The sequence below is a fragment of the Vigna umbellata genome, chromosome 7 (genome assembly GCF_029865625.1).
Source record: "Vigna umbellata cultivar VRB3 chromosome 7, Vumbellata_1.0, whole genome shotgun sequence".
NCBI lineage: Eukaryota > Viridiplantae > Streptophyta > Magnoliopsida > Fabales > Fabaceae > Vigna > Vigna umbellata.
In genome coordinates this window covers 25,380,569-25,395,866 of record NC_142171.1, presented here as the reverse complement: position 1 = coordinate 25,395,866, position 15,298 = coordinate 25,380,569, and the positions used below count along the sequence as shown (strand labels likewise).

The 15,298-nt window shown below is 34.3% G+C and overlaps 1 protein-coding gene across 2 annotated transcripts in view; it reads right to left on the bottom strand.

Annotated features, from left to right (window-relative positions):
• Positions 1 to 15,298, bottom strand: part of EDD1 (glycine-tRNA ligase) — a 38,527-nt gene that overhangs the window by 9,994 nt on the left and 13,235 nt on the right. For both annotated transcript variants that reach the window (XM_088094756.1, XM_088094755.1), the window contains 13 exons: positions 13,615 to 13,698; positions 13,288 to 13,374; positions 11,417 to 11,518; positions 11,271 to 11,334; positions 11,116 to 11,171; positions 10,309 to 10,380; positions 9,390 to 9,472; positions 4,618 to 4,666; positions 3,301 to 3,363; positions 3,124 to 3,213; positions 2,958 to 3,044; positions 1,000 to 1,071; positions 853 to 911 (listed from right to left, as the gene is read on the bottom strand). In XM_088094756.1, coding sequence (XP_087950882.1) covers positions 853 to 911; positions 1,000 to 1,071; positions 2,958 to 3,044; positions 3,124 to 3,213; positions 3,301 to 3,363; positions 4,618 to 4,666; positions 9,390 to 9,472; positions 10,309 to 10,380; positions 11,116 to 11,171; positions 11,271 to 11,334; positions 11,417 to 11,518; positions 13,288 to 13,374; positions 13,615 to 13,698 — 968 coding nt within the window. The remainder of the gene's footprint in view (positions 1 to 852; positions 912 to 999; positions 1,072 to 2,957; positions 3,045 to 3,123; positions 3,214 to 3,300; positions 3,364 to 4,617; positions 4,667 to 9,389; positions 9,473 to 10,308; positions 10,381 to 11,115; positions 11,172 to 11,270; positions 11,335 to 11,416; positions 11,519 to 13,287; positions 13,375 to 13,614; positions 13,699 to 15,298) is intronic.

Sequence of the window (15,298 nt, the reverse complement as noted above, 5' to 3'; positions counted from 1 at the left end):
CTTGTTGTTTGTTGTTGTTTGCTGCTGCAAGTCATCATCCATTTTTTATGGAAATCTCCCTCGTCCATTGCTGTCCAAGTTGAAATTTCATGGTGCTAGTTCGCCCTCGTCCATTGCTGTCCAAGTTGAAGTTTCATGGTGCTAGTTCATCCTCGTCCATTACTGTCAAATTTGGTTTATTGACGTTCTCTACAATTGAGTTTGACTATTTCAAGCTTGGTTCATACAATCTTGTGTGATCCAGCTTGAGGGGAAATGTTGTAATTTGAGATAATATCTTTAGAATCTTTCTAATTAGAGGAAATAGATATATAATCTTTTATTTTATTTTACTTTCCTAGTTTCCCTATTTCCCTTTTTAGGAGAATTAGATTATTACAAATAAAGAGTATCAGAATGTATTTTTTATGATTGAGAATAATAAATCAGTCTTATTTTCCACTATTTGCCTCAATTCTCGGAGTTTGGATTATATCTGTTGGATAACCTCCTCTAATGCTAATTGGTTTTAAGATGAAATTTACCATTTAAGGGTATTAGATCTTTGAGTCAAGTAGTCAAGAGTTGCTTCCATTCTTCTAAATGAAGTTAATTTCAGCACAAACTAGAGTGGAATTCTGTATTTTCTCAGCTTCACGCCTAAGGAGCACTGTGCTAGAAAGATAAAACCATTAATGTATCTTTACTGTTAGCTTAAACAGTAAGGAGAGTTTGCCCTTGACAAAAGCCATCTAATACAACCAAAAACTAATAAATGTTTGATAACTCGTCAAGGACACCAAACCCAGGAGGGGCCTGAGCACCTCTTTTTCAATAAAATATATATGACACGATAAGTTGAGATAAGAACACCTGAGCACAGCTTCATTTCCTTTCCTCACAGTAGTCTCATCAATTGCTCCATTTGCAACCTGAGAAAATACCATTTCATTTAATAAATAAAAATTTCAAAACATGAAGCTACTTATTGTAGAGGACTAATTAATGGAAAGAACTTACAGCAACGAAATAAGGCAATAATTGTCCATTCGCATCACATACAGCAAAATACTTTTGATGCTTTTGCATAACCTGCGGGCATAATGCACAATAGTTAGCTTCTGTTTTCAATATTCTTCAAAACTTGACACACACACAAATATATATATATATATATATATATATATATATATATATATATATATATATATATATATAACAGAAAGGGCAGTGAGTGCTGAAAACCACTAAATTGGTGCAACCGCAAACTGCTGAATTTGACATGGTGTTACTGATGAAAGCTTCAAGTTATATAACAAATTCAATACTTCCCCATGACCTTAAGGATGCCCCACAGAATCTTGAATCTAGCCTTCATCACTGCTCTGCCAACATTCCTTGGTAATTTCATGCAAACTCTTCATTACATCCGAAATTGGATTAAAGTTTATGTACATTTTTAAATAAAATTTGCTTTATTTACAATTATTATCAATTTCAACTATCCTTTTATCTTAATTTAAAGTTTTACCTAACTTGGTTTCATATGATTTCATATATTTTGTTACAAAACATATCATAGAATATTGAAAAATACATACCTAATTCTCACTATTTTGAATCGTTAGACCAATAAATCAAGAATCAGTGTCTTTACCAGTTCAAAAATTGGTCTGATTTTAAAAACAATAACATTTTTAGTTCCATATTAGAGATAGTTTGCTTACAATTTAAACACATTTGCAAACTCAGCCACCTAATGTCAATTTTTTGTCCGAACTTCTATGAATAGGATTCACAATAGTGACCTGCTACAAAAGTGCAGGCCTCTCATTGTTTTTCTCCCAACATGTCTGTAATGTGCTGTCCTAGTTCTGTTGTAATTTTTTAGTGCAGCAAATTTCTCTAAAATAAGTAATGATTAACTTACATCTAGAAAATGTCCAACTGCATTCATTTGAATTCATGGTGAACTATATGTCTAAAATATTAATTTCTACTTCAATAGTAGTTAAAAGTAGATGTATGTAATTGTTTAGAATAATTGGTGCTGTTAATATTGGTTAATTTTACTTCACAAGCGCAGGCCTTCTTTAACTCTGTACTTTTATTTGCTTTCTTAATGAATTTCCTTTTCTTAGTATTTGATCTAAGGATCTAATACAATCCCTATTGAATAAAAAACTGATATTAAAAGTGAAAATGTACATACAGAAAAAGAGTTGATATTATGTTACTGACACCTATATATAGACTAGAGAATTACAATTGTCATGAAGGAAAAACAGAAAATGGAAGAGTGACGTATCTAACTCTCAGTACTTAGGGTAGAATAACTTAATTTCATTCATTTATGCCAAGCATACATCAGTCATGTGAAGCATGGAAGTAATGAGAAGGAGTGGAAAGTGCATTGTAGAAAGAAATTTAAAAATATAAATAATTAAGTTAGTTGGGGTGAGACTTTCTGAGAAAATCCATATATAGTCTTATCTTGTGGGGTGTGGGGAAGGAGAGTTTTCAGTTGTTGTGAAAGGGAATGCCCTATGTAAAAGGAAGAGATTTCCTTTGTAAGCTGATTCTATGCTCAGAGTTGATAACTACTATAATAATACAGAAAGAAGAATCTTAGTATATGTTTTTCTCTATCTTCTTTCTATTCTTTGAGGAGGCACGTAACACATGTACACAAGGCTGGCAAGCTAATTTAGGAATATAAATAAGATGGTTTTCCAATAATTCTCTTCAAAATAAAAAAGGGCACAATTTAGATATTACAAAGAACAAGCAGAGAGTAATTTTGCATATTGCAACATCACTTCTAAAAGTAAATAAAAATAAGAATGCGGACATCATCCGTTTTAAAAATAAGCATGCCCATGCACACTATTTGAGATGGAATTATGATTTGAACTGGCTTAATGATCAAACGGATTCCAAACAAAAATTAAAAAACCACAAAAAAGTGAAATGCTCACCATTGTTAAAAGATCTTTTGGAAGATCTAAGAAGGTTTCTTTAAACTTTCCAAGCACGGGAAAAGGAGCCTCAACAAGATTTACAACCTAATATTAAATATAAAAGGGAATTCTTAGAAGTGAACTTACGTGGGCAACATTAATCAGAAGGAACAAAATTTTTTACCTCGTCAAGCAAACCTTTTGGAATAAGAATTTGGCCATTTACACCTTTGGCTAATGCATTAGATTGCTCAAAAATAATTTTCTTACGGTCCTGAAAAAATACCAATCTAATTATTTAATATATTTGCAAATATATGCATGTGTATGAATTTTTATATTAACAACTTATCAATTGTACCTCAACTGAAACTTTGATTCCTGCATTGTTAATTGCAACTGAATAAGATTCTGCATTTTCCACCTACAATTAATATAGCACGGTTCCTTTTGTAAAAACAATATGCAAAAATGTAATTTGCAATCATCCCAACTCAAGGTACAAAAACAATATGGACACCAATAAAGCTGACTAGAATTGCCAAAAACTAATTTCCAAAGATTGCTAGAAACTAAAGCAAACACTAAACAAAGAAAAACAATAAAGAACATACTCGCTAACTCAACCAAGTTACATGAATCAAATTATACCATTTTGTTCTATCAAAAGACAATTCCTTAAAAAGGTTAACCAAAATCCTTTTATAAGGTTTCAATTTAAGTTTGAGTTTACTTCTACTCTAGATACTGAACTATCCTATTTGATCAACCCTTCTAGCTAGGGATTTTATTGGTCTTCTTCTCACATGTTCAAATCATCTTAAGAATGATTTTATCATCTTTACGTAAAGAGGTGCCACCTCAACCTCTTATCTAATACATTCATTCCTAATCTTATCCTTTTGTTGCGTATCACACATCCACCAAATGTCATCATCCCTATAGAACTTATGTTCTGGTTAGCACTTTATCACCCAACATCATTCTGTGACTTAATCACTGCACTGTTGGTCCTATGACCACGAGGTCAAAGTGTCTTTACAGCTTCAAGTTCAGGGGCATCATTCTATCACAAATAATACCTCAGGCATTCTTCCCATTCATACCCAAGCTTAAATCTTATGTTTAATATCTCCCTATAATTCTCTAGTAAGAAATAAATGTTCTAAGTTTACCTCAGTCAACATGTTTCTTGCATGTGATGGGCATAATTATACATCAGCATGAGAAAAACTCCACAGATCAACTTTTAAACATTTTTCTAGAAAGATTAATTATATTATTCTATGTCTTGGGTTTATTAAAGATTTTCCATCATAATCCATAGACATATTTTTAACTCTTTTTCTGAGTACAATGACATAATTTTAATCTCAATTTGGTTATGTGAATTTCTCCTGTCAATTAAATCAGATTTTACTATTCTCTGCCCTTATTCATGTCAGATTTAATACTTTCTCTACATGAAGCAGCGATCTTAAGCCATTGGTATAAATTTAGACACAAATGTAAGAGTTTTACTAGACATACAAAATCAGACATGCATATGGACAATATTTCTCAAAGAACTCTGTTGTTTCAACCATGCATCAGATTAAAAGTCATAGAATAAAAGTGAGAATGATGAAGAAAATAAGCTTAATTTGCAGTTGTAAAAGGTTGTGCTTCAGGCATGCACCTGGACAACAGCTGAAGAAGTATTACGAAGACCGCAAGACATGTTTCCACTGTATAATATAAACAAACATGAAAATCGTTATTCACACATATCAGATAATAAACTAATAAACCAAAAAGAACTTAACATAATTGGTGTCAGCTAAGCCTTGGAATAATTGGCCAAGATATTATTTCCCTAGATTTATTCTTTGATCTTTTTACTTTTCGCAATGTAGAAATCTCACACTCCATCATGATATTCTTTTATCTGGTAAGCCATCTTCAGTAAAATAAAAATACTGAGGGAGGTTAAGTGAAAAGAAATGAATAAAGTAATTGTTGAGTAGGTATGCCAACAACATAAATAAGAATTGTTTGTTGCCATCATTGTTCACTCTGTTCATAGCTGACGTTATTATTAACTGTTGACATATTATAATGAATTTGTTAATTCCAGCAAGCTTTTTTTAGTCAGAATTATGTTTAACTGCTGACATGTTTCCAGCAAGTATTCTTTACTGTTGACATTTTTCGGACAGATTTTTTTCTGACAATTATGACCAATCCAATGCACTCTTAAATGTTTTTTATTTCCAGCAACATCCATTTACTCTGAGCATTTCTTGTTTACCAGCAGCCGCAAGTTATCTGAATAATTTTGCTTTCAAGCAGCTTTTGTTTTAAGGAATTGAATGATAGAAAACTGTGGAAACAATCTGCACTATTTAAATTTTCACTCGTGAATCCTTAGGCAATCGTTTCAAAAGATATTGTTAAAAATAGCTGACATATTTCAATGAGTTTCTTAATTTCGGCAAGCTTTTTGCAGTCACATTTATGATTATTTGCCGATGTTTTTCCAGCAAGTATGAAATGTTGGACAGATTTTATTTAATTTTTGACAATTATCGTGCCCTTTGAGCCCTTTGACAATTAACTGCACTGAGTGTTTTTTCCTTCCAGAAACTTCCATGTACTCTGAGCATTTCCTGTTTATCTGCAGCCACATGTAATCTAAACATTTTTGCTTTGTGTTCTCTCAGAAATTCAAGGACAAAAAACTTAGTTAACAAATTGAACTGCTTACTATTTTCACTCATGAAATAAAAAGAAAAAACCAGAATAGAGTATCTCGTTCTAATGTCAAAACTGAATTGTAGAACCCTTACTCAAGGTGTGTGAAGAACTCTAGACAAAAATCATTCTGGAGGACCTTAGAACAAAAGTTTACATAACTATGGGTGAATGTACTATGATAACAAGTCAGTCATCAAACAAAGTAAACTTGACAAACACTTCATCAAAAGGTCTTGTGGTTGCAACCCATGTCCCTACATGACTTCAGGTAGCTAACAAATTCACTAAGGGGCTTCCTTAGGGTAGATTCCAGAATCTTGTAGCTAAATTGAGAATAATCAATATGCATTTATCAATTTGATGCGAAATGTTGTAAAGAACGGATAATTAGGATAAATACATCCTCAAGATCTCCATAGTGGTTAGGAAAAAATATCTTTAGAATATTCTTATTGATTTCAAAATACTTATATTTCCTTATTTTAAAGACTTATTTCAGAATATAATTGGGGTGATTGTTATCAGTAAAATAGTTTGTTATTTCTTTACATAGTTCAAATATTACACTTAATTTCAAATATCTTTAGAATCTTCTTACTTATTTCAGCATACTTTTATTTCCTTATTTTCAGAAATTTGATTATTAAATATAGAGGTGATAAGAATGTAACTTGTGTGATAGCTATCAATAAAATATTGCACTAACAGTCTCTGATAAGCAACAAAGATATATGGAACCTAATGGGGAATAATAGAAAAGAATAATTATATCCAAGAGACCTGGACTCTACCTCCCAATGTCCACTCCAAAACCGAAGAGTGATCTCTATTACCTTTCTTCATGTTGAAAAACCACCTTTAGTTGCAGCCTCTTTTGGAAGGTTGCTCAATTACTTCCTTAAAGGTGATGGTTAAGTACCACATCGACCAAAGACAATATTCACCTTACATGCTGGCAGAGTGGATTTGAATTGACCCAACTCTAGATCAAAGACTCCCATCCCCCCAAAACCTGCTTCAATAGCAAACTTTTTTTTGCCTCTACAGCTGAAGCATTTCTAATCTACAGCTTTGTTGCCCTCGTTAAAAGTCATGAGTAAAAAAATCCATGGTTCACCCATCAGGCTACATCCATTTACATATTCTCAGTCTCTGCGCTAATGTCACTTCTGAGTTGACGGCACGGAAAAGTCAAAACTGAGTGACTTGGAAAGGGGCATGTGTTTACATGGTTGGGTGTGGTGAACAGAATCTAGAAACTAGGGATTTTGACTGTGTATGAGTTAGGCTCATTCGTATGGGGTTTGGGGGATCAAATTTGGGCTGAAAGGGTTGATGTGTGAGCCTGTGGTATCAGACGTGTCTTGTGGAGTGGAGATTGGGAAAATATCAATTATATATTATTATGGATTAATGAGATTATTATATAATAAGACATGAAATTTTTAAAACTGTGTCAAGGTGTGCAGAACTCTCAACTCCCCCTGTCTGCATTGTAGATTGTACGATACCCATAAATGCAAAAAAATAGTGTAATGTAATGCAATGCAACAGAAACCGCAATGTAAAAACCCAGTTTATAAAAATTTTCAATCCTCAATCTTCCTCTCTAATTGGCTAACGGTTACAACCAGACAACTTAGACTAACCAGTAAGCACCTCTTTAATAGGGGGTCAGCTAACAGTGTTTAGTTTATAAAATCTATTCAAATGACATGGAAACAGTTATGAGTAAGCATACAGCTCACATGGAGTTCTGTTGAAATGGCGTCTATGACAAAAAAAGGCACAAAGTCCAGTATGAAACATGGTTTAGGAGAGGGCAAAGTAGAGATAAGACCTAAAAAGAATAAAGGTTTAATGTCTTCGGAGGTCCCTATTACTGCGGATTTGTATCATTTGGGTCCTCGTATTCTGAAAGTGCTCAATTGAGTCCCTGTTTTGGTAAAATTGAACCAATAATACCCCTAATTTTAGTGGACGGCGTTAACTTTAGTGTATCGTGGCATGCTGACCCAGCAATTAATTATGACGTGGCACATGTGATGGAATTTATTTTATTTTAAGTTTTAAATAAAATCCTTTAAAACAAATTAAGGTCCACCTCCCCGTCGCCGCCATGTCCCTCATCTGCCACCTCCACCTCGGCGACAACTTTTTCTCCGGCCAGATTCCTCCTGAATATGGCACCTGGCAGCACCACCAGTACCTCGCCGTCTCCGGCAACGAGCTCACGGGAAACATCCCTCCAGAGCTTGGAAACCTCACCACGCTTCGCGAGCTCTACATTGGAAACCTGACTCTTCCTCTTCCAGATCCCCTTCTGACTTCAAACCTTCCTCACCTTCTTGTTTTCCATTCTAATCATATTATTTTTATTTTTCTCAAACCACTGTCAGACATTCCAACAAAACAACACCAACTCCTCCATTAATCGTTCTTCAGATCGATTCTCTTTAGTTTTTCATTTTTTGTTTTATTTTTATATATATGTATATAGTTTTTTCATTTTCACGGTCATGTGTTGACGATTTCTCCCCTTTTTTGTCCGTTTGTTTCCAGCTTTGCAGAATCTGAAAAACTTTTCTTTCAATTGGTTTCTGGGTGATATGGTTCTTCTAGGAAGACGGATGTCTCGAACAAGAACCCAGGACGTAGTGAATCCAGGTAAGAAGAAAGGAATCCGAACAAGAGAGTATAGGTTTGAAAGAGTGAGAATTTCTTCTTTCATTCATTAAAACTTCACGTTACAGACCGTTCGGTAGCCTTCTTCCATAGGCCGTTCAGTAGCCTTCTTCCACAGACTGTTCGGTAGCCTTCTTCCACAGACCGTTCGGTAGCCTCAGACTTCTTCCACCGTTCGGTTGACTCTTCAATGATATCCTATAACACTGGGAAGATCCGGTTGGGGGCGTTCGGATTCCTTGAATATGAAGCTCAAAAGTCGACGGCGAGGGACGGAAGGGGGCGTTCGGCACCGCCGCGGTACGGTACCGAGAATGCCAGAAGAACCACGCCGTCAGCTTCGGTAGCCACACTGTCGACGAATGTTGTGAGTTCATGTCGGCAGCCGAGGACAACACTCTTGAGGCCGTGATTTGCACCGCCTACAACTCGCGATTGGAACTTTCACAGCGGCACTTGGTGGCGATTTCTGGTATGCAGGTCTCGTGGCGATTTCGTGGTGGCGGCTTCAATGGAGTTGATGTGTGATTCGTGTGGCTGCCATGGAGAAGATGTTGGAGTAGATTCTCACGCGAGAAGCAGATGCGCAATTATGGGTTTTGTGGTTTAATCTTCTGCAGGTTGCTTGCGATTGATGAAGGAGGAGAGTGACAAAGGACTTGCGACAGCCATGGAGGTTCACGGCGAAGGTTGATCAGACGACTGCCGGTGAGGATGGCGGTGGCGGCGCATAGTAGCTAGGGTTTGGGAATTAAGGTTTATGTGGAGAAGACATAGATGGTGTGGCAGAAGGCGTGAGGTGGTATGTTCTGGTTGGTTAACCTGTGCCACGTCGTAATTAAAGGACACCTCAGCATGCCACATCGCAAGAAAATTAACGCCGTCCACAGCAATTAACGACAAGGGTATTATTGACTCAATTTTACCAAAATAGGGACCCAATTGAGAACTTTCAAAATACGAGGACCCAATTGATATGAATTCGCAGAAATAGGGACCTCCGAAGACATTTTACCAAGAATAAATTACCTTGTCACACCAGCAAACGTAAATGGGACTACTACATCTCCATGCAGAGCTAAAATCCAACGGATAGGCCTGCTAAACATCACCTGCATGTTAAAAGTTTCAAAACATGTTAATTTATGTAACCTGTGATTTCCTTTACTCCACAATGAAACCCCATGATAGCATTATATAATTTTCAATTATTTATAACTTAATGATGCAGAGAATAATTAGTTTTGTCCAATGTTTCCTGAGTCAACATTCACTCCTTTTTCCTGCTGCTCATACGACTATTCTATGACAACAGGCAAATTGAATGTCCTAATAAACTAGTTAAGGAAACAAAAGTATGAAATATTTAATGAAAAAAACATTTATTATATTAAAAACACAAATTATTTAATACTTGTTCTTTTTAGTAACCGAGAGTATTCAATGCTTTTTAACCATATACCCTTATGGCATTTATTTGCAATACCCTATTATTAGTATATACTATTAGCTGTAGTAATTGTAAGTAATGTACTAATCACTATGTTAGAGACTTAATATTAAAACCATCCCCATGTCTAGTGATCTCCAGAAATGTAAAATAAAATCATCCCAATGTCTTCACCTTATAACTTTCAGAGTCTCTATAATCATGTGATCGTTAGTTTGTTGCCCCCATTCTTCCAAGTACTAAAAGTCAAAATTCAGTATCAGCAAACAGGTATGATAGACAATAGGTAGGTGCAATGTCCATGTTTGAAGCACAAAAGGGTTGTGCATAATAGGGGATCTGAGATATAAAGTTACTCATGTATCTTCAATTCACCTAACAACTTAGCTTTTGGGAGAGTTAGTTCACGACAAAAGCTATCTATCTTCAGATGTTTTACGATCTATGCTGATAAAGTGTCGTGTTTCCTAGATATACAACCTTAAAGATTTAGCATACCTGAGAATTCCAATGCATTGTCTTTGGAAATGAAATTTTAGCAATAGTAGCAGGCAAATCTTCAGACAAGACCTGATAAAAGTAGAAGAAATCAGCAGCTATAGCATTTTTCCCATAAAATGTGCAAGAAGCAAGAGAAATAAACCCTAGATGACAGGGTGTAAGATTCATATCTCAACTCTTGCATCATATCATGGAACCGTGGTCAGAAATTGTGCTTAAATCTATCTCAAGTGAATTTGCCTTGAATTTCCTTTTATTATGTATTAGATGAGAAACAATTGGAAAGACTAAGCATATTTATGAATGATATAACAGTAAATAGAAGAAATTAGGTATCTTTGGCAAACTATTAGATATCATAAATGTATACTGTCTTATGATAAATGGAACTTCAATCAAAATCAGTCTCCCAAGCTTAACATAGGTAACTAACTGGACATAATCAAAACTCATTCATCAAAACAGCTGGTATTCTCTATAGTCGATTAGGTTTGTACATCTCCAAAATTTTGTCTTTAAGACTATTAAGTTTACAAAGCACTTTTTAGTGAAACCAAGAGTACAATATTGCACTATTATCTTAAGCTTCATTTCATTTAATGAAGTGCTCAGTGGACTCTACATACAACATTTATAAATCATATTATTAGAATGTCATAGTAATATTGGCCTATTTAATTATTTTAGGATTAAAAGGTTTAAAGAAATACCTTTAAGAAACAGACACTCACATTTGCGATACTTGTTTTAACAGAACACATAAAACGCACAAAAGGGTGAGACAAGGAAATAAAGAACAAAAACCTCCAAAGCATATCTTGAAGACTCCTTTACACGGGCATAAACATATTCTGTTTTTCCTGCAACATTAGGTACCTATTACAGGACTGAGCTTATGGTACAGAGGTATATTAGCAGTAAAATACACTCAGTAAACAAGTCTTCTTCTGAATACTCACCATCGACTTTTCTGAATACTAGGTCCAGTGGTACAGAGTATCTACGAGAAAAACCCTCAATGGCCTGATACAAAAAATATAAATGTAGGCACCATTTCATGAACATCAACTTAGGATAAAAAGAAAAGCCTCAAGCATAGTAAAACCTTTGTTGGATTTCCTTCATGATCAAATGCTTTTGAAACAGGAGGGCCTCGAACTTCAACCTCCTTTTCAGCCTGTTTTGTGTAAAGATTTTCAACAACAACCTGTGAAATTCACAATACGAAAAGTTTATGATTACTGTCATTTCATATCTTAAGAATTATAAAATTTGAATATTTTATGCAAGAACAAAACATAAAGTTCTTCGGTTGTATTTATGATTCTATCCATATATTTTGGTGATACTATCTATTAATCTTGAAAGGAATTATTGCAAATGCTTCACATAAGATTTTATCATTTAATACAAAACATAGATTATAATGCGATTGTTGAAATGCTATGGTTGTCATTCGTGAATGACCCCTTTCCTATTAGACATTAAAAATGTCTTTCTTCATAGTGATCTAGAAGAGGACATATACATGAAACAACCTCCTAGGTTTGTTGCTTAGGGGGAGTCTAAGTTAGTTTGTAAATTACATCGTTCACTCTATGGCTTGAAGCAATCACCTCGAGCTTGGTTTGGTAAATTTAATCGTGTTATGCAGAATTTTGGATTGAAACGATGTGAGGCGGATCATTCAGTGTTTTATGATCATTCTTCTCCTGAAAAATCTATTTATCCTATGGTTTATGTTGATGATATTATTATTACAAGAAGAGATGTCACTAGAATTGTTCAATTAAAGAATCATTTGTTCAGCCACTTTCAGACCAAAGATTTGGGTTGTCTAAAATATTTTATTGGTATTGAAATGGCACAATCAAAAGAAGGGGTCATCATTTCACAAAGAAAATATGCTCTTGATATTTTGGATGAAACAAGCCTCGCAAATTGCAAGCCCATTGATAGTTCTATGGACTCAAATCAAAAGTTAATGACAAACGAGGTGAACTTTTCTCAGACCCAGAGAGATACAGAAGGTTGGTTGGAAAACTTGTCTATCTCACCATAACAAGACCTGATCTTTCTTATCCAGTGGGAGTTGTGAGCCAATTTATGCAAAGTCCCCACATTGATCGTTGGAATGCTGTGATTTGCATTCTCAGATATGTAAAAGGGAACCCAGAACAGAGATTGTTGTATGAGAACAAGGGAAGAACTCAAGTCAAAGGATATTGTGATGCAGATTGGGCTGGTTGTCCAATTGACAAAAGATCTACCATAGGATATTGTGTATTCCTTTGAGAGAACCTTGTATCTTAGAAAAATAAGAAACAAAGTGTTGTTGCTTGATCTAGTGCAGAAGCGAAATATCGACCTATGGCTCTAGCTAGATGTGCACTTGTGTGGTTTAAACAACTCCTTCAAGAGCTGAAATTTTTTGAAAATGAGCAAATGAAGTTGTATTGTGACAACCAAGCAACCCTTCACATTGCCTCCAATCTAGTGTTTCATAAGAGAATAAAACATATAGAAATTAATTGTCATTTTGTTAGAGAGAAGCTATTGTCCAAAGATCTTATTACTGAGTTTATCAGCTCTAATGAACAATTTGCACTAAGTCTCTAAAGAGACCTAGAATTCAATTTATATGTTCCAAGCTTGGTGTATATGATTTATATGCTCCAGCTTGAGGGAAAGGGTTGAAATGTAATGTTTCTTTATTATTATAATGTATGGGAACCCAACTATTAGGTTAGGGTTTAAGGAAGTGCCTTGACCCTTTGTAGTATGCTCCTTTGTACCATACATATACAGTAGTAAAATTGTAACAGTGTAATAAGAAAATACACTGTTTTACTTCATTCAAGTTCTTCAAATGAGATAAAACTTAGAGGGTAGGAACAATAAGGGTGAGGAATTAAGTACAATGCAATGCATGAAGAAACAAGAATTGCATATGAAAGATAAAGTTTATTCCCTCACCACTAATCTACGTGGAGTTCCAAATGCTTGCACTTCACCATGGTTTAACCTTTGCCGCTCAAGCAGTTGCAGCATTAAATATTTCAGCTACATGACAAGCATAGTAAAATCCATATTAAAGAATGAATAATAATAATAATAATTCACAGGAAAAATCATAATACAAAAATAGTAATAGTTGTCTAGAAAATAGCTGAAAGAATTTATAAATTATATCACGTAAAAAGTAAAAAAGAACACACTTGAAATCCATATGTGAAGTTAAACAAATGATAAAGTGAAGGTTACTATATTCATGATTCTTAATTAGATGAAAACAAGTCATACTTGATTACTGGCATCAACAACATCTTGAGGCGGCATCTCTTCAGTCCCAATTTCAAGAACAAATACTCTTGAATGATCATGGACCTAAAAAAGATAGAATTTTAAATTAATATAATATATGCATTTAATATTAGTATACGAATAACTTTGAGGAAAATAATCAATAAAAATACTCTTGCTCATGCTAAACATTAAAAGATTAAGTTTCTCAATATATCACACCATTCTTACTGACAATACTTTACATAAGATAGGAATAGGTCATAAATCCAGTCTAAAGTTTGTATTGAGTTAATAATCAAATAAACTACATCCAGAACATGTACATGTAAAATCAAATACAAGATGGAATGTTCTTTGAAGCAACGATACCTGCAAACAGTAAAAATTCTGCTATAAGATATCTGTATAGGAAATACAATTAACATTTGAGGGAAAGAAGACATTCCAGGAGAAACCAGCAAAGCCTATGAGTTCATATACTTCTAACAAGGAATGGAAAGCCGGTACAAAACCTAGGCATCCTTGTAGGGATCTCAATATAACAAGACCATATATTCTATTTGTTGTTAGAGAGGTGAGTTACTTCTTCAATTCATGGACTTTGACTCTCCACATATTGCGAAATGCAATTTGTTAACATGTTCCTAGTTGTAAACGATTGTGGTAGACTGTTGGATTTCAACCTCAAATATTTCTAATATTCTTCATTAGATAACTTTGGTTCAACAACTTCGAATTAGGATATGTTAGCTGTCTTGTCAGAAAAGTCATGAAAAGGATAGCAATTTTCTTGCGTATGACCTATGCATTGAGGATATCTTCTACCACCATGCACTCCTATAGGGCTATGACCTCCTCTTCCATGAGTAGATACCATGGTAGAAGACTCAGCATATTCTTAAATATCTCAACTCTTATGAGTTGGAACATAAAAGAGTCGTGTTGTCAACCTTTCCACATAAGAAATTTCTTCACCATTTAAAATTTGATCCCTAAAATGATCAAAATTTTGATTCATGGCACAAAGGATTATAACAATAGGTTAACAAAATTTTGTCAACCTATGGGAATATCTTCAATTCTTCAACTGTTGATTGAGCTTTAGCAATAAAAGACATCATGTCATTATCAATTTGCTTTAGAGAGGTCCATCAATCAAAGGAATCATAAAGATGTTGGATATAATTTGCAAAAATATTTTGAGCCTTTTACCAAAACGAGTTACATGTCTTGAATCAAAATATTGGGTTCCACTGACTGTCACGGTAAAGCACAAAGTTGAAAATTAGTTTTCTTCCAGTGTTTAGCTTAATTTGATGGTACTTTAACTTTGTTAGATATATTAGATTATTAGATATCTTAGATAGATATCTTATCTTATCTTTTATCTTCATATTTTGAGCTTAGCCCATATTTCTTTTATTATAAATATAGTACCCTACGTGTATTTTCTACACAAAGGAGATTAATCCCATACCGGTTTTACTATATTCAATATGGTATCAGAGCCTGGTTCCAATCCAGGAACCTATGAGCTATGGCCTCAGCCACTTATGAGCTTGTTTGGCTTAAGGAATTACAATTTAGAGATGTCACTCAAATGACACTTATATGTGACAATTGGGCTAGTTTTCATATTAGTTATTTTCATGAGAGGACCAAACACATTGAGCTTGAATGT